The 17,635-nt window shown below is 55.3% G+C and overlaps 7 protein-coding genes across 7 annotated transcripts; all 7 read left to right on the top strand.

Moving 5' to 3' along the window:
* Window positions 1–646: 646 nt before the first annotated feature.
* Window positions 647–1,342, top strand: LINJ_21_2070 (putative proteasome alpha 2 subunit; the record flags this gene model as incomplete). The annotated part of the gene is made up of 1 exon (XM_001465430.1): window positions 647–1,342. One exon carries the CDS (start codon window positions 647–649, stop codon window positions 1,340–1,342), a length of 696 nt encoding a protein of 231 aa, XP_001465467.1.
* Window positions 1,343–1,791: 449 nt separating this feature from the next.
* On the top strand, window positions 1,792–2,547 carry LINJ_21_2060 (conserved hypothetical protein; the record flags this gene model as incomplete). The annotated part of the gene is made up of 1 exon (XM_001465429.1): window positions 1,792–2,547. One exon carries the CDS (start codon window positions 1,792–1,794, stop codon window positions 2,545–2,547), a length of 756 nt encoding a protein of 251 aa, XP_001465466.1.
* Window positions 2,548–3,105: 558 nt separating this feature from the next.
* On the top strand, window positions 3,106–4,770 carry PUF3 (putative pumillio protein 3; the record flags this gene model as incomplete). Its single annotated transcript, XM_001465428.1, has 1 exon — window positions 3,106–4,770. One exon carries the CDS (start codon window positions 3,106–3,108, stop codon window positions 4,768–4,770), a length of 1,665 nt encoding a protein of 554 aa, XP_001465465.1.
* Window positions 4,771–9,249: 4,479 nt separating this feature from the next.
* LINJ_21_2040 (conserved hypothetical protein) lies at window positions 9,250–9,702 on the top strand (the record flags this gene model as incomplete). The annotated part of the gene is made up of 1 exon (XM_001465427.1): window positions 9,250–9,702. One exon carries the CDS (start codon window positions 9,250–9,252, stop codon window positions 9,700–9,702), a length of 453 nt encoding a protein of 150 aa, XP_001465464.1.
* Window positions 9,703–10,453: 751 nt separating this feature from the next.
* Window positions 10,454–11,785, top strand: LINJ_21_2030 (conserved hypothetical protein; the record flags this gene model as incomplete). Its single annotated transcript, XM_001465426.1, has 1 exon — window positions 10,454–11,785. The coding sequence occupies one exon, from the start codon at window positions 10,454–10,456 to the stop codon at window positions 11,783–11,785; it is 1,332 nt and encodes a 443-aa protein (XP_001465463.1).
* A 1,057-nt stretch (window positions 11,786–12,842) lies between these two features.
* LINJ_21_2020 (putative mitochondrial structure specific endonuclease I (SSE-1)) lies at window positions 12,843–13,736 on the top strand (the record flags this gene model as incomplete). The annotated part of the gene is made up of 1 exon (XM_001465425.1): window positions 12,843–13,736. One exon carries the CDS (start codon window positions 12,843–12,845, stop codon window positions 13,734–13,736), a length of 894 nt encoding a protein of 297 aa, XP_001465462.1.
* Window positions 13,737–15,111: 1,375 nt separating this feature from the next.
* On the top strand, window positions 15,112–16,611 carry LINJ_21_2010 (putative protein kinase; the record flags this gene model as incomplete). Its single annotated transcript, XM_001465424.2, has 1 exon — window positions 15,112–16,611. The coding sequence occupies one exon, from the start codon at window positions 15,112–15,114 to the stop codon at window positions 16,609–16,611; it is 1,500 nt and encodes a 499-aa protein (XP_001465461.2).
* Window positions 16,612–17,635: the final 1,024 nt, after the last annotated feature.

The raw sequence follows: 17,635 nt of genomic DNA, 5'->3' as shown, positions 1-17,635 counted from the left end.
TTTTATCAAAATCAGCGTAGGAGGTTTTTCATTAAAGCATCGAGAAGGAGTGGCTTTCCTTTTTCTCAATGATTAGTCGAAGTGATTTCTTTGATGTTTTGCCGTTTTCTTGGTGTTCTAGTCAAGCATGAAAAAAAAAGGATTTTGATCCAAAGCGCTTATCGCATATCAAGGGGGAGAGAGCCACAACCCTCGTGAGTGAGCGAAACTGTTTCTGCTCGAAGTTAGTACAGCACCTAAATCTGCACGAGAAGCATCTCAATCCTCTCGGTAGCGGCGGAAATAAAACTTTTTTTTAATTCGGGTTTACTACTCATGGGAATGAACAACACGTGGCAAGTGCGTGTTTCTGTCTCTAAATATATTTGCTTTCCGCTTGCTTTGGCTTTCTCTCTTGTGCTTTCGCACTCTGAATTGCCGTAAAACAACAATCATGACGCCATCCAAACACAACACGGCGCTCAAAAATCGCTTTCTGTTTTATCTAGCTGGATTCTTTTTCTGCGCCGCAGAAGCCATTCTTTCACTTCCCGTGCACTCGCTTCTCTAGCATACACAGCTTGTGAGGTAAGCTGTACTTTTTCGCTACACAAAGACGAATACATCGATATTTGGAAAAAAAAAGAAAGCAGCATCATAACTGAAAATGTCTGAGGCATTTTATGGTCTGACGACGTTTAGCCCTTCAGGAAAGCTGGTCCAGATTGAGTATGCGACGACAGCTGCCGGCAAAGGGACGACTGCGCTGGGGGTGAAGGCCACCGATGGGGTCGTCATTGCTGCAAAGAAGAAGGCTCCATCTACCCTAGTGGATGCCTCATCGATCCAGAAGGTCTTCGTCTTGGATGAGCACGTTGGCTGCACCTACAGCGGGATGGGCCCGGACTGCCGTGTTCTTATCGACTCAGCTCGGAAGAATTGCCAGCAGTACAGGCTGATGTACAACGAGAGCATTCCGATCAGCCAGCTGGTGCGGAAGATTAGCGCTCTCTATCAGGAATTTACACAGTCTGGCGGTGTTCGTCCCTTCGGATGCTCTCTCCTGGTCGCTGGGGTGGACGCTAACGGCTACCATTTGTATCAGGTGGACCCTAGCGGCACGTTCTGGGCGTGGAAGGCGACGGCGATTGGCACCGGAAGTCCGGACGCGAAGGCATTTCTAGAAAAGCGTTACACTGTGGACATGGAGCTGGAGGATGCTGTACACACCGCATTGTTGACGCTAAAGGAGGGCTTTGATGGCCAGATGACGTCAGAAAACACTGAGGTCGGTCGTGTTGTAGGAAACCGTTTCGAAGTCCTGAGCGTCGATCAGCTGCGCGATTACCTGGACCAGATTTAGTGTGGTCATGCATATAGTGCTGCGTAGCGGAAAGTATATAGACTTCGGCGGCGTGCAACAAAGAGCTGTGCTGTGGAAAATGTCTTCTATTTCAGGTATTGTTTCTCGTCAAGCGGCCCCAATCATCGTCCACTTTCGCCCCTTGCCTGACACTCACATTGTATTTTAGCATGTGTCGCGAAGAAAAGGAGAAAAGCCTGCTTCGCGAGAAAACTGCTTTGTTTTGCGAGGGTCCGAATGCTGTGTGCTTATGCATTTGAGACTCGTTCACTTCCTGCGTGTGCTGGCACCAAGCAGGTTTTTGCGCTCACCTCTTATTCACAGGCGGCTGTCGAGCTCCTCGATCACTTGATGAATCCTTCTCCCCCTTCTGTTTTTTTTTTCTTTCTCGATTATTTTTTGCCCACCAGTACTCATTCTCTTCGATGTAGGGCGTCCGCCTGGACGCGATGGTGACCGAGACCTTTTTGCGCAAGGCTTTGTTTGCGCGCTGTGCGATTGACCTCTGCGGCAAAAAAATACTTCCGAAGGATGCCTTTGTCGCTCTTTTGACACAAGGGAAGCTGACCCCATCACAGTATCAGATGACAGACGCGGAGGCGGTGAAGTACATAGACACTCTCAAACGCGCGAAGATGATTGTGGAGGTGGATGATTACGTGTACACTGACGTCAAGGCTGTCGTCGACGCGGTGCATCTGAAAAGCGGGCTCCCCCTTGTACCGGCAACAAGCAAAACATTCGAGAATTTGTACCACGCGTTGTCTGAATCTCTTGCCGCGTTTCATAGGCAAAGTTTACCGGCGGCGGAGAGGGCGGTGCGCCGCCAGAGAGAGTTCTGGGCGTTTACAGCACTCGGCAGCGGTACTCAGATGCTAGTGCTGGCGTACTTGACGTTCCAGGTGTACGGGTGGGATGTGATGGAGCCAGTCACCTTTTTTGTTACGACTGCGACGGCGCTGTGCTCATACGCCTACTTTCTCTACTTTCGCGCTGAGCACTCGTACGAAAGCGTCGACGATAGTTTCCTGCCACACCTCCTCATGCGAGAACTTGGCGTACTGCGCGTGGACGCCGACAAGGCGATACGTGATATGAAGGCCATGCAGGAGTTGCAGGCTGCCGTTTCGCTCGACGATGAGCGCGTTTCAAAGCTGGTCGAGGCGGCTGCCAAGAAAAAGAGCACTAGCGCATGCCACTCCTGAGCCCTGCATGGTTGGAAATATGTGTGGGTGCGTAGTTGTTTATGGACTTTGCAAGCCTCGCGTTCGTTTGAGCGGGCCCCTGCACAGTGGTGATTGCAGGTCAAAAAGAAACACGCCAAATGACACAGTAGAAAAGTACCTGAAAGCTCTCAGTGGCTGCAGCTCGAAAAATGCGTCCACGACTTCATTCAGGATTTGGCAAAAAGAAAAAGAAGCATACTTCCCCATCTCGGCCTGCAGTTAGGCTCTTGCTCTGATGCGTATGTGCTTGTGCCTCATTTAGGTCCCCATGAATGCTCCATCTTCTAGACCTCACACTCCTCCTCGTGCATTTTTTTCTTCTCTGCTGCTTTGCGCTTTTGTTTGCCCTCTCCCCTTCGCATCTTTTCCATCGATGCGGACGCAAGCCGCACCTTTACTATAGTCGACTGAGGACAGGCTTGCGCCTCTCTGCTCTGTTTTTTTATCTGCGTTCGTGTTGTTCACATCTATTTTGTGTTATTTTATTTTAGGGTAAGCGCGCTTCTCGCGGAAACGGCAGCGTGCTCGTGATCCGAAATGGCCTGGACGGTGCACGAGGATGAGTACAGGACGGAGGGGTACACCAATCTCGAGGAGATCTTGCAGTACGTGGTGTACACGGAGGAAAGTGTGCAGCAGCCAAAGCCTACTGTAAAGTACACCAAGAGCTCGCAGGTGTTTGCGATGCCGTCTCCGCTGACTGCCGCGGAGCTGAGCTCGCCTATCAACCATCAACTTACGAATACTGTCCCATGGCAGCCACAGAGCCACACGCCGACTAACTCTTCCTTCCACAGCCTGGGCATTCCGTACACGTCGGCTCAGAGTCCACAGCAGCGCCGCTGCAACAATCGCTTCAACGGCAGCTACAGTGGCCACTGCGACCGTAAACCAAAGATCGTGAGCGGTAGTGAGACTTGCGTCCTCTCTCCTGGCGCGAGAAAGCGGGGCATGAGTACGGGACAGATGGACCACATGATGGCCACAGAGTTGAATAGTATGCCGGTGCCTGAGCTGATCATGCAGGAGGTGCTCGCTTCGCAGGACGTGATGGTGGGCGGAGGCTACGGCGACTGGTCAGGGCATGGTAGCAAGTACTTCCAGGGTGGTGCCCTCACCGCCGACAGCCTGCGGGGCAGGGTTTACGAAACCGCGAAGGATCAGCACGGTTGCCGCTATCTGCAGCGGTGGCTGGACACGAACTGCGACACCGAGGCGTTGCAGGTGATGATGGACGAAATCATTCCGCACGTTGGGGAGCTGATGACAGACCAGTACGCAAACTTTCTCATTCAAAAGCTGTTCGACATCATGCCCGATGATGCGCGATACAAGGTCGCCGTCGTGGCAGCGCCACATATTTGCATGATTTCCCTCACGCCGCATGGCACATTTAGCGTTCAGAAGATGATCGAGACTATCTCGACGCGCGAGGAGATGAAGATCATTTGCGAGGCGCTCGCCAAGGATGTTGTTCGGCTAGTCAAGGATGCACACGGGAACCATGTGATTCAGAAAGTGCTTCAGCGCTTCGACTTTGACGACAAGGAGTATATCTACAGGGCAGTGGCGACGGACTGCGTGTCGATTGCTAAGAACAAGCAGGGTTGCTGTGTGCTGCAGCGGTGCCTCGAACACGCTTCACCGCGGCAAAAGGCTGCCCTTGTGGATCAGGTGCTGGCTTGCTGTTTGCAAATTGTCCAGGATCCATTTGGCAACTACGTCCTCCAGTACGTGCTGGAGGCGCACGACAGCAAGATAAACGACACCATTGCCCTTGCGTTTCTTCCCCACCTGGTGCAGCTATCCATGAACAAGTTCAGCTCCAACGTGATGGAGAAAGTGCTGCGCGGTGCCTCGAGGCCAGTGCAAGTAATGTACATGGAGGAGATGTGCAACCCGGAGATCATCTCCCACCTCATTCAAGACGACTACGGCAATTATGTCCTGCAGACAGCGCTCACGATAAACGCGCCGGTGCAGGCAGAGCAACTCGTGAACGCCATTCGCCCTTTTATGCCGTTGATCAAGAACGCACCGTACGCGAAGAAGATGGAGGGCAAGATGGAGGCTGTTGCACGGAAGATTGAGGGCAACAACTTCCACGCGCCCCGAGACTGCGAGATCGACGCTCGTCAAGGGAGCAGCAGAGGCAGCCCGCACGGCAAGTTCGACCGCTCCCCCAACCACGGACGGCGTTAAGTAGGTGGTACAGATTAGCAGCAGCCTTATAATCATCCCACATGATGGCGCGCACCGTAGTGCTGTTGCCCGTGCTGAAGGCCTGATGTGAGCGACGGAAGCGAAAGCGTCGTCTTCACATGCACGTTCGAGCGCCTTCAAGCGCTGCTGGGATCTTGATCATCACAATGGAGCTCACTGCCCCCCTCCCCAAAAAAAAAGCGAAGCAACTGGAGGAGGCACGTAACGGTCAATCAAGGGGCGTTGGCCATGACAGCCGCGCGGCTTGAGCATTCTCTGAGGTGCTCCCTCCCTCTCCGCATGACTTCTTGCCACTGAGGGGTGAGCAAGAGGCGTGGGAACGAAAAAAAGGCGGGGAAACAAAGATAGAATAAGCCGCCTCATGCCCATGCGAGAGGTGGCAGAGTTCGGGGTAAGTGATAACGGGGCTTTTGCACATCTTGTGCGTTTAAATGTGCGTGAATATGTGTACGTGGAAGTCAGCGACGTATTCTGTTTCGCCTTCTTTTTCGTTTGACGACTTTCTTTTTGGCTGGTTCAATTTCACGTGATCTCGCCGCTTCCCTCGTCGTGTTTCCCCTCTCTTTTATCCTGATGACGCGAGACACCTCAGCGTGGTATCTCAGGGTCCAGTACCCCCACTCTGCGTGTGGGACGCAGCCCAGCAGCCCCCAGATTCTGCCAATGCCGAGCCACTTCTGGTGGTGACAGGGTCAAGCGCCTACGACGTGGGGAAGCCAGAGCGGTTCATCGCTGCTGATGCTGGAGGTCATGTATGGCGTTGCATCGGAGAGACCTGCCACAGTGAACACGTGTGTGCCACCCATGTGATGGGCGAAATGCCAACGTGACTCGGACGCGTCTCACCCGGCCCTCTGGCTGTCTACTGGTGGGGGAGCCTGAGGCTACCTCGAGGGGGACGCACGGGGTGGCGACTGGCATGATAGGAGCGGCTGTGCGGCGACCTGCGGAGCGGGCGGTGGGTGGAGCTTGAGGTAGAGGCCATGCTCATGTGAGTGAGTTTGCTTTGGACTAACGCGTGTCTACGGCTGCTTCGCACTACGCGATGTGCCTGTGGCAGGGACAGAGTAGCGTGGAGGTGAAGCCATGCTATATGATAGAATAGACATGTTAGCAAAACAGTTCTCTTTTATCACTGTATAGTGTGTACATTCTTGTTTTCAGGGAAAGGCAAACATATGTGCGTTTCGTGTGCGCGCGCGCCTTTTCCACTGATTATCTGTCTTTTTTTTTTGGTATTTTTGTTGCTTTATGCCATGCAGTCGCGTGGAATGGAATGAGGTGAAGAAGGGAGGACGGAGAGGTCGAACGGAAATGAGGGAGTTCCACGGCATCAACGGACCTTCGCCGTATTCGTGTCTGCCCTCTTTCTTTCAGCTTCTTAAGTCTATCCTGCAATGTCTGGCTGCTTAGCCCTCGCCCCACTCTAGCTCTCTCCATCGCTTGCTTTCAAAGACGCACACTGACCTGCGTATGCGCGTGTTTTGTTCACGTGCTTTTTCTTTTTGTGGTGATGCGTGCCTCCTACAGACCCACGCAGACAGCCTTACGCGCCGTGCTCAGAGGGCGAATTGATGTGCTGCTGTGTTTGTGTCGGAGGTCATCACACGCGCCTTAGGTTGCGCGGAGTCTTTGTTGAGCGGCCTGCGTTACCTTGCGTGCCCCTTTATGAATGTGAATGCTCAAGAAGTCGCTCTATGTTTTCTGTTGCGTAAGCGCAGACGCAGACAGAAATACGCATAAACACATACAAGCACACACACACACACACACACACACGTCCCCATACAGAAAACCACTTTCTTTTTTATTTGCGTTCTCCTCTCTCATTTCCGCCTTTTTCGTTGCTACTGAATCAGATTTTTTTTTTTGCCAGCAATGGGTGTGAGAGTGTAGGCGGGTGGGATAAGGGAGGGAAAGAGCGGGGCGACCAGCACGAGCGGTGCATAGCGCCGCGTCTGGGTGAGCCTTTCATTACCTCCCACTCTACCAGCATCCCCTTTTGTTAAATGGTGAATCTCCACCACCTCGTCTGATCCTCACTTTTGCGACTCTGCTCCTGCTGCGCACATCTGACTCGCGCTGCAGTCTATCTGATCGCCCCTCTCTCGTGTGATGCTGCCACAGCTGCGACGCAATCGGCCCCCCTCGAATGTGGTGGGGGTATTTGTGTGCGTGTGAATCATCGCTATGAGCACAAAATGACACGCAGAGGAGAACACAGCGGCAGGGAAAAGAGAGCACACACACACACACACACTCAACATCGAAATCTGTTTTGACTCTCAAGGAGCACAACACTGCAACAGAAACTGCATGCCCCCCCCCTCCCGCGCCGCGGGTGAGGAAGGGACGGCGGGTAGGTGAAGCTGCGGGGATGGGCTGGGGGACAGACAGATGATGGCTTGAATAGGAGCCGAAGGCCAGGCGCGGGATTCGCTCCCGCACAAAAAAAAAGACAAGGAGAAAGGCAGACGACATCGAGACCTAGCGACAGAGAGAGAGCAGAGGCAAGCAAATTGAGTAAGGTGAAGGAGCGACTAATGACAGTGTTCGATGCCTGGAGTCTTGTGCGTATTGGTGAGCGTCGCTCGTGCTACCGCGTGAACATGAGCAACCCTTCACAGATACACATACGTCTAAATTTCTCGGAGTCAGCTGCTTTCTCTCGAACCCCTTCGTACAACCCTCAGATTACTCTCCATCATACCAGCTCCGCTGTCCTTTTTTTTTTATCGCTTCTTCTGCCTTATCTAAACAGCTTTGGTTTTTCCTCTTTCCGTGCGTTTCTCTCGGCCCCTCCCCTCCCCCTCCCTTTTTACCAGCCTTTACATGTGTACTTGTTCGAAAGTCTGTGCCGCTGACAGTTTTGTGCACGCTCCCGTGCACGACATGCGAAGACGTATACATGAAGCCGTGATGGGCTGTGCTGATCCCGCCCCTTTTTTTTCCGTCCTTCTTGATCTCACTGCTTTGAGGGGAGGGGGATACGGTGCATGTCCTTCGTATTTTTTATCTTTCTTTTCGGACTGTTGTTGCATACGCTCGACCCCCGCCCCGTTTTGGGACGTTTTCTTCATTCTTTTTTTTTCTGTTTTGTTTCTCATTTTGAGGGCCACTGTGCACGACGCACGCTGGTGTACTTTGGTGCCGCGCACGCTCTCCCCTCCGAACGCCTCGAGGTATGTCCTTTGCTGTTTACGTCCCTCTATTTAAGTTCTGTTGTGTGTGTTGTCCTTCCCGTCCTCCTCCTCCCCGCTTTTTCCTCTCCCGTCCGTTTCTTCCGTTCTCTCTCGAGAGAGTGCTCTACTGTGGGCCGCTCGCCTGGTTGAGCGGAGTACGGCCCATGCCGCATCGGGCAGCTGAGTGTTATGTGCAGCAGCAGCAGCAGCGAGCGGCGAGGCCGACATTGAAGGGCAGTGAAGGAAGAAGGTAAATGGCGATGCCACCAAGTAGAATACGACAGGTTAAGAGAAATAAGAGGGAAGGAGGGAGGGTGGGGAAAAGAGAAATTCGCTGATACGTAAGGCCACTTACCCTGTACATTTTTTTGGTTTTCGTGTTTCTATGCCCACTAAGGCGGTTGCTTTTCGTGTTTCTCCATCAATCTAGTCGTCCGCGCACTGCCGCAGTAAAGATACCCTTATTCAGAGAATGCAAACAGGTTGAAGCCTCGCAAGTGAGAGTGAAGTGGAAGAAGGCTAGTGAGCGGGCGGGCGGGGTGGAGGTGAAGAGCGGCGCACGCAAAACATATCTGCCTCCCCCTTGGCGCTGCACGTACTGCTCTCCACCCGCGTAGGCACAGATGCGGGTCTACTTGAATTCTTTCTAACACGGAAGTGCCATCTGACCGTGGCGGTTTCGCGCTCCTTGTTGAGAGACTGCTTCTACCCTTCCTCCTCTGCCACCCGTCAGCGCCATGCCATGTAACTGCAACCTCGTCCTGTGGCGGCGCCGTATTTTTTTTTTTTGCTTGGTGTGTACGTGTCTAGCGCCTAGTTACGTTGACGGAGCTGATGAAGCGGAGAGAGCCACACCACAGTCGGCTTGGATGCGGTGTTAAGTGCCATACAGCGTGAGCTCTTTTACTCTCTGTCTTTTCTCCCTTCTCTGTTTCTCTCCTCCATCCTAGCCGCGCTCTCGCACGCGATGCAGCGACGGCCTCCTTTTTTTCGAACCCTCCCTTCCTTCTCACCTACGCAGACAGACAAACAGACAGACACACACACATACACGCACACACCTGGTAGTGCCACTTGTCTTGTGCACTCCCCGCGCCTTCCCACCGGAGTTCCCCTTGCTTTCGCGTCCCCTTTGCCCTCTTTCTCAGCGACAAGTGGGCGTTCTGCAGCCTCTGATTCTCCCGCTCCCGTTTTAATCTCCTTCATGCGAGGTGGCAGAACGGCTGGCTGTAGCTCCGGATTCTGGTGAGTGTAGAGCCAAGTGAACTCATCGCGCATGGAGGAGCAGCTTTTCCAGTCTGATGTTGTCGATCTCGAACTGACAACCTTAGAGGCACTGGTGCGCGAGCAGCGCCTACAGAATGCACGGATGGAAGCCCGCCTGCGTGTACTCGAGAAGCGAATGTCGTCGCTGCCGCTACACATGGGGCTGAAGGCGCCAAAGAAACTAACCTGCAGCGACGGCGACGACGGCGGAGCGACGAGAAATACGGCGCTCTCACTTGACGAGGTCGAAGCCCCGGGGCCCAACACCTCAGCAGACGATCCTGCAACGCCCATGTGCGACTATTGCTTCCTCTTTTCGCACAAGTGCTTTCCGTGCCCTCGTTGTGGGCGCGAGTGGTACTGCAGCGCTGCCTGTCAGCGACTACGCCACCGCTGCCATGCTTCTCGGTGCGGACAACACTATCTACCTCAGACGCGCCTTCAGCCGAGAGTCGCTCACTAGTCCGTTCGTCGTGTTCGCAGTGCTTTGCTATCGACCTCGTGATGGCGTGTATATGTGTATATATGTACATGTGCGTGCGCGTGCTAGATGCGGCTTGCCTTTCCGCCTCCCTTTTACGGCCAGCCCGAGCTGCCTTCTTTCCTCTTCCTCTTTCACCTTTACTATATCACACACTACGAGAGTGAAGAAGTTCGCCCTCTTCTGCCCAACGACGACTCTTCGCTTTTCGGTGTTTTCTTGTTCGGGCTTCTCCGTGGAGACCGTTTTCCTCTGTCGCAGTCCCCCTCACGAGAGAGCGTCTGTGTGTTTCTCCGTAGGAGTACGTGGGTGTGCATTCTTCGCTCCATCGCACCACGTAACGTGTGCGCAGCGCAATCCATCATTGGCACCACGAGTGCAGGACGGTTGCCTCTGAGAGGTAAAACGTTGCATTCCAGTGTCCCGATCACAGTCTTTCACTCTTCCGTGTGTGCGCGCTGACGAGCCTGTTGCTGCATTAGATGCGCAAGCGTGTACATATCTCTTTGCCCACGGCACGCTGCCTGACCGCCACCTTCTTTTCGCCTTTCTCAGACTCTCACTCGCTAAACTGCATCCTCCCTCCTCCCTTTTGCTCGGTTGCTGTCACGCGCCGTCAACCGCACTGACATGATGTTTGTTTGCCTGCGAACACACATCCACACGCATCAGCGACTGCCTGCAACGTTTCCAGAGCCAGGCCTCTTTCTCTCTTTTTGTGCTCTTCACAGCGATGGACGCAGACGATCTTCGCCAGCTGGCGATCAACGTGTCGTTGGACGACATCGCGGCATCGAGTGATGCAACGAAACGGCTGCAGCAGCTTTTGACGCCGCAGCAGATTGTCGCCATGCTGAAGGATGCGTCAGCAACTCACGCGCTACGTGCACTTGTAGGGGAAATGGAGGCGGTCGGTAACGCAGACGTCTTTCACCTTATCGGGCGAGTGCTAGAGGACGTGTTCACACAACCGTCGAGAGAGAGCAAAGCCGTCCTGCTTGCCCCTGCTGCTCAGTTCCTCGTGGAGTTTATCGTGCGGTCCGCCGCGGCTGCTGACACTGCCGTCGCTTCAAGCATGTCAAAGACGCTGTATCGACTCATCGCCATTGCGGGTGACAGCACCGAGGCGGCTGCGTTTCTCGGGCCTTGCCTGGACGCCAACTTTCACAACGAGCAGGTGCTTCGACTCTTTGATTGCGATGCGGCCGAGTCAGCAGAAAACAAAACAGTGTGCGGCTTTCTGGAGCAGTGGACGTCTCTGCTTCCTTTCATGTTTGAGGCCACACTGAACGCATTCGAGAATGATCCGCTGCTGCAAGCCAACTATACCATAGCCAGTGGGGTGGCGTGTCGCACGGTCGCCGTGCCATCGGCGCTGCGGCAGCGCACGATGGAAATCCTGCGCGCGAACGACGATTCCTTGTGCTTCGCGTATGTGTGCCGCTTTTGGAGCATTGCGCTGATCCATCACGAGGCGAACGGGCAACGTGACGCCGCCGCCTGTGTGTCTACCGTGATACCAGCCGTGGAGGCGAGCGAGAGGGATGAAGGAGCCACTGAGGCCATCTTCGACCTTCTCGGCTCCGCGGCGTCGACGCAAGCAGGCTGGGACGCTGTCACAGGGCAGCTGCCGTGCAAAACACTGCAGGTGAGACTCTCCAGCACTTCGCCCTCCCTGCGGCTGTCCACGCTGAATCTGATGCTGTCCATGTTGACCTCACCGCACATGAATGTGTCGTTCTTCACAAAAGACTTGTTGCTGGACGCGTGGCAGACGCGCACCTCCCCCGATGACATGGTGCGCCTCGCTCTCTGGCGGGTAGCGAACGCGGCCCTTCTGCAGGAGAGTTTGAATCGAATGCTGGGTGCCGTGTGCGCATCCTTCTTGAGCAGCGGTGTCCACGAAGAGAACGTCGCCGTGCGGTCACTGAAACTGACGGCGGCCGAGCGTCTTTTGCGCCACTCCACACTTCCTGAAAACGTCAAAGCCCGCCTTTCGCAGGTTGTCGAGCGCGGCCTCTACCCTGCGGGCTCCAGCGGCGTATCTCTCATGACGAAGGACTGAGCCGTCCGCCGACGTGGGCAGGATAGCCGCGTGCCCGTCATGCTGGACAGCACCTCGCAACTCCATCCCCCTTCTCCGGTGTGTGTGTGTGCTGTTGTGTGCACACTCGCTCTTTGTGCTCCCCCCCTCTCCATCTCTGCACCTGCCCCCGCTCTCCCCCAGCGCGATGGAGTGCACATACGCGCTTAGCAGGAGGAGATCCAACGTCCACTTCTTCCCGCGTGCCGTAGTATGCGACGTGTTATATCCGATGGCACAGGTGCACACGCCCTCGCACAAAAAGCATGGAGCTCACACACTGGCACTGCAGTACGCAAGGTGGCTGGGGTGGACGAGCGCATGTGCTCCTCCACTTCCCTTCCTACAAAAATGTGCTCGTGCGTCCACTGCTGCTGCTGCTGTTCATGTGATTCACAGTGCACCACTTTCCGTTTCGTGTTGTGCACTATATGCAACACGCTGCGTGGGCCACTTTGTGACCGTGAATGCATGGGCAGCGGGAGGTGTTCAGGGATGATGAGCCCTCTGCCTCTCGTCACACCCGCCGATGTGCCACGCTCACTCTCTTGTATGCGCTTGTGCACCTCTTCTCTCTTGTCGCTTTTACCCCTCCTCACTTCTCTTGTTCCATCGCTCCTCTTACTCGCTCTGCACATACGGTGCGCCTCGGTCTTCCCGCTCTCACACCTCACCCCACCCTACACTTGCCTCCCCACCTGTCGCCTGCCGGCTGCGCGCGTGCGTCAGTATGTGCCCTTGCTTTCTTGTTGTGCTGTGCTTCTATCGCCGCGCTTCCTTGAATGAGATGCCAGAAGACGAGAAGGTCTAATAACAAGTCCGTTACCTACACGCATCTCCATCTCCCATCTTCACCCGAAGGCTAACATACGGTGCGTGTGCGTGTAGCGGCGGAGGGCCGGCTGCAGCGCACGGCCTTCGCTGCTTTTCGATTTTCTTCTCATCAAGCGTCACTGCAGCTCTTGCCTTGTCGGCTGCAACTTTGGTGAACGTGCGTCTCCGCACTGTCCTCGCGCGCTGTCTTCGCCGCGCCGCAGTGATGCCCGCACGAGAGAAGGCCATTGTTCTCATCGACGGGCCAGCCTTGGTTCACCGGTGGTACCACCGGTGGAGCTACACAGCTGAGAGGTACGGCACGTCTATCGATGTGAAGCAGTTCGCCATCAAGAACGCTCGCTTCATGATCGCAACGGCCCATAGCTTTGATCCGGCACACATGGCGCAGCATCTCCTATCTCCGCAGACAGAGTACACGCACACACCGAAGCACAACAGAATCATCGTCTGCTTTGACCATGGCGACGGAGGCCGGCGCCAGATCTACGCCGACTACAAGGCGAATAGGCTGGAGAAGACCGTCACACCTGAGTTTCGGTTGATTGAGAGAGTGGCGAAGAAGGTGTTCGCTGACGAGCCGCGAGAGTCGCTTCTTGTAGTCCCAGACTGCGACGCGGGGCTGACGAACCTCAACGCGGAGGCCGACGACATGATCGCCACCCTTGCTTTTTTCAACCAGCAGAGCAGAAGGCCCACGGTCGTGATGTCGCACGACTACGACCTGTACCAGCTTGTTGACGAGGCGAAGAAGAGCTACCATTACGACATCCGCACAAAGCATCTCGTATCGGAGAGGGGCGTGATTGAGCGCGTCGGGGTGCCCCCCAAACTGGTGCGCGACTTCAAGTCATTGGCAGGTGATTCTTCCGACAACATTCCCGGCGTCAATGGCATCGGCAAGGTGCGCGCGCGAAACCTCTTGAAGAAGTACGGGAACTTGGATGGCATCCTTTTCAAAGGCATCAAGAAGGAGACCGGCCACCTTGGCGAGCTACTCAACGAGGGAGCCAAGATGGCGTTGATTTCGCGTCAGCTGGTAGACTTCCGCATGTGCCCTAAGGTGATCAAAGTGTGCGAGTCGTTTATGAGAATGTGAGCGTCTGCTGCAGAAAGAGACGATGGCCGCAAGATGTTTGCCGGTGCAGACGTGGTAATGTGGGCAAGGGGTGGTGTGTGGGGCCCCTAAAAGGGAACGCTGTAGGTGATTTCAGCCAGTACCACAAGGCGAAACTGCAGCAGCGCACACGTGGATGCCCGCCTCTACACCCCCTCAGCACCACATCTGCGGCCTTGCGTTCCTTCAGAGCTTAATGTTTTTCATCACAGCCGCCCCTAGTTTCCTCATCACCTCCCTCACACTGCACACACAACTCGCGTCTCTCAAAGGCGTTGCTTAGTTGCCTGCCTCATAGAATGACCACCACCACTACCGCTGCAGCAGGGGCGACAACGACGTGTGCTAAAGGCAGAAGCATATCGCCACGGAGTGCGAGAGCTTAGGGGAGGCCATGCCAGGTGATGGCGCCACGCGTATTACCTGTCAAGCCATAGATCTCCCTCGCCTAGTCGTTGCGTGGGCAGTTGCTTAGGTGTGTGTGTGTGTGTGCGTGCTTGCGCGTATCGTTTGCAGGCCCTTGTCTGCATGTTGCTGTGCACGAAAGAAAACAAGGTGTGGGTTTTGCTCTCTATAGATGACAGCATACGAGAAGCGACACGTAACAAGACAAACGCCGAGGATGCACGAGAGTGGAGTGAGGGCCGAATGCTGTCACGGCCGCTGGCCGGACAGAATGTGCACAGGGAGGGGCACCTCCAGACGATGGCGAGGTGCAGGTGGAGATGGACCCGAGGAATCTCTCGCATTCCCCATGGCCTGCGGCGCCATCAAGTATGCACGACAGCACCTTCTTGCCGTGTCTCATCCCCTCTTCTCTTCCTCTCTCCTCTCGCTACTCGGCCCAAATATGGTTCAGTGCAGAGCAGATGACCTGCTGAGCATCAGAGGTGGTCTGGTGGCAGCGGGGGAGGGAGGGTGTGGGACGCTCTATGTGCATCGACAGGGGTCGTGCATTCACGTGTGTAGGTGGGCGTGCTCAACAGAATGCTAGTACTCTCCCGTGCGCCACAGCGTGTGGTTGTGCAGTCTTCTTTTGCTCTGCTCCCCTATTGCCGCTTTATCGTCTCCCTTTCTCTTTTTCTATTTTCCCTTTCGTGCGTATATGCCGCGAGGATGGGCAGCGCTTCTCTCCTCAACTGTCCTCTGCGAGTCTGCACTCACGCAAGTGTCGGTTGTGTGCGCGCCTGTGCACGGTCGCATTTGAACGTCGTGCGCCACTCGCGCTTGTGCTCGTGTGTGTGTATGTGTGCATCGACGGACGCATTGCCATTCCGACTCTTTCTTCCTTTTCTCTACCCTCCTAGACGGTATTGCTGCCTGTGTCTTCCGTTATCAAGCGGGACGCGTGGGCACCATGCCGACCTCCAGCGGCGTCGATCAGGCCAAGCTGCGGGAGGTGATCCGTGTGCTGAAGAGCGTCGGCCACGTAGGGATGGCAGAGTCGTTGGAGGTGGAGTGGGGCATGCGGCCCAACACCGCCTCTCACGCAAAGAACGCGAAGAAAGGACGGAAGTCGCAGCCACACAAGAGTCGCGAGTCCTCCAAGGCACGGGGCAACTCGTTCCCGTCCCTCTCCTCCATCGCGGTCGCACCCTCTCCTCTCCAGGTGACGTCGCAGAGGCGATTTGTGGTCACCTGCATTGGTGACGAGGAGGACTTGTGGAGCCCGGACGAGGACCCCGCGGATGCGAAGTGCTGCATCGCGCCGCTCTTTGACTACGGCGCCGGCCTCCTGCGCGACCACTACGTCGAGTACGCTGCGCACCCCGTCTCTTTGGTGTCTGTTCATCCATATGAGAAGCAGCAGCCACCGTCGAACTTACCATGGCGTCACTTCGAACTTAAGGTGTTCTACGAGGCAGGGAAGACGGGGTCGGAGGAGAAAAAGGAGTTTGAATTAGTGAAGGGCTATCTCATAGGCGGACGCTACCGCGTGGATGCCCCGATCGATGCCGCGACCTTTTCTCGAACTGTCCGATGCTACGACGAGCAGACAGGCCAGCCTGTGTGCCTCAAGATAATCCGAAACTCCAAGACCTTCTTAGACCAAGGCCTCGACGAGCTACGAGCGCTGACCTGCGTCAACGACGCCGGCGACGCCGATGCATGCTGCGTCGTGCGGCTGCTCGACTACTTCTACTTTCGAGAGCACCTTGTCCTCGTCACGGAGCTCCTGTTCGACAACCTGTACGAATATGTGAGGAAGCTCGACATTGTAGAGCGCTGCGCTTACTTCACCCTTGCGCGTCTGCAGCGCATCGTGCGCCAGGTGCTCACCGCGCTAAAGCTAATCCATTCCGTCAACCTCATTCACTGCGACATCAAGCCGGAGAATATCGCCTTCAAATCAGTGGCCGACTGCGATGTGAAAGTGCTCGACTTGGGCAGCAGCTGCTACATGACGGACACGCTCAGCTCCTACGTCCAGTCCCGCTCCTACCGTGCGCCCGAGGTCATTCTCGGCTGCAAGTACGGCCCCGCGGTCGACATTTGGTCTCTGGGGGCTACAGCAGCAGAGCTGGCGACTGGAACAGTGCTCTTCAATGTTGAGTCCGTGCCTACCATGCTTGCCTCTATCGCGAGCGTATGCGGGCCGATACCGGCGGAGATGCTCCAGGAAGGGCGCAATACCTCCCTCTACGTCACAAAACACGGGGCCTTCTACGACTACGAGGATGAGCAGCTCGTCTTCCACTTTCCATCGGAGCCGCCCGACGCGGCGGTGCTCTTCGGCTTCGACGATCACGACTACGTTGGCTTTGTGCGGCTGTGCTTGACCTTGGACGCCGCATTGCGTCCCTCCGCCGCGCAGCTTCTCGATCACCCGTTTCTCACCAAAACCTACACCGACTGATGGTCTTTATCTCTGGCTCTTGGAGGTGTTTCTGACGCTGCGGCTGCCTCTCCATCCATGAGTCCCTTCCTCTCGCGGCGTTGCTTCTCATTCTCCGCTGTGTGCTGCTTTCACCCAAACGCCTTTTATTCGCTTGAGTATATATGCACATGCACAACGTCACACAATGTCGGTATAAGAGGCGCCGTCCGTGTTGTCTCCTCTCCCTCCCCACACACCCCGCTCCTTGTTTGCGCGTCTCTCTCTGCCCCCTCATATTAGATATCACTGTTTTCCTTTTTCTTCTCGCTGTTCTCTCACCTCTCTCCCTCTGACTCTTCTTCGCTTCAACTCTCTCGGTGAATGCATGCACACGTGTATGTGTGTGCGCCTTGTGCGCGTTTCCTTGTGGTCTCCCCATTTTTCATGTATGTGTATGTATTTGCGACGGTGGTGGCCGTGGTGCATGCGTGTATCCATTCTTGCATGCTGCAACTACTGCTGCGGTTGTCGTCGGTATTGTTGCTGCTTTTAGCGTCGAACATGTGAGGGACGATGACGCAGGGCGCTTCAGCGCCTATCTTCTGTTTTTCGTTTCCTTTTCTCTGAGCCGGCTCCCATTACTTTCTTGTCAAAACCGCCGAGGGGACGGCACGCACTAGCACCACGACGACGGTGGCGTCGACCCTCTCATCCCTCCGCATCAGCGCATCACCACCTCCACCCTCCAACTTTGCCAGCCTCTGTTGCTCCTTTCCGTCTTATACACACCACGTCTCCCTCACACTTTCTCTTTTTCGCTGAGTGCCTGCTGCTACTTGTTTTCTCTTATCATTTCATGGCTTTCTCCACTGACACACACAGACACAGACACACCCTCAGGGGGCTCCGCTCAGCGGTGCTGCGGCTCCATTCTCGCGTCATCCCTTTCTCTCCATTGATGTGCGCCGCTTCTTTTTTGTTTTTCTTCCTCGTTCTTCTTGATGCCGTCGCCTCTCCCTATGACGGCACCAGTGCGCAGCTCACTAAGTGCACCCATTTGCGA

This window comes from Leishmania infantum, chromosome 21, assembly GCF_000002875.2.
Source record: "Leishmania infantum JPCM5 genome chromosome 21".
NCBI lineage: Eukaryota > Euglenozoa > Kinetoplastea > Trypanosomatida > Trypanosomatidae > Leishmania > Leishmania infantum.
The sequence above is the reverse complement of the archived record's forward strand: the minus strand, read 5'-3'. Positions and strand labels throughout refer to the sequence as shown.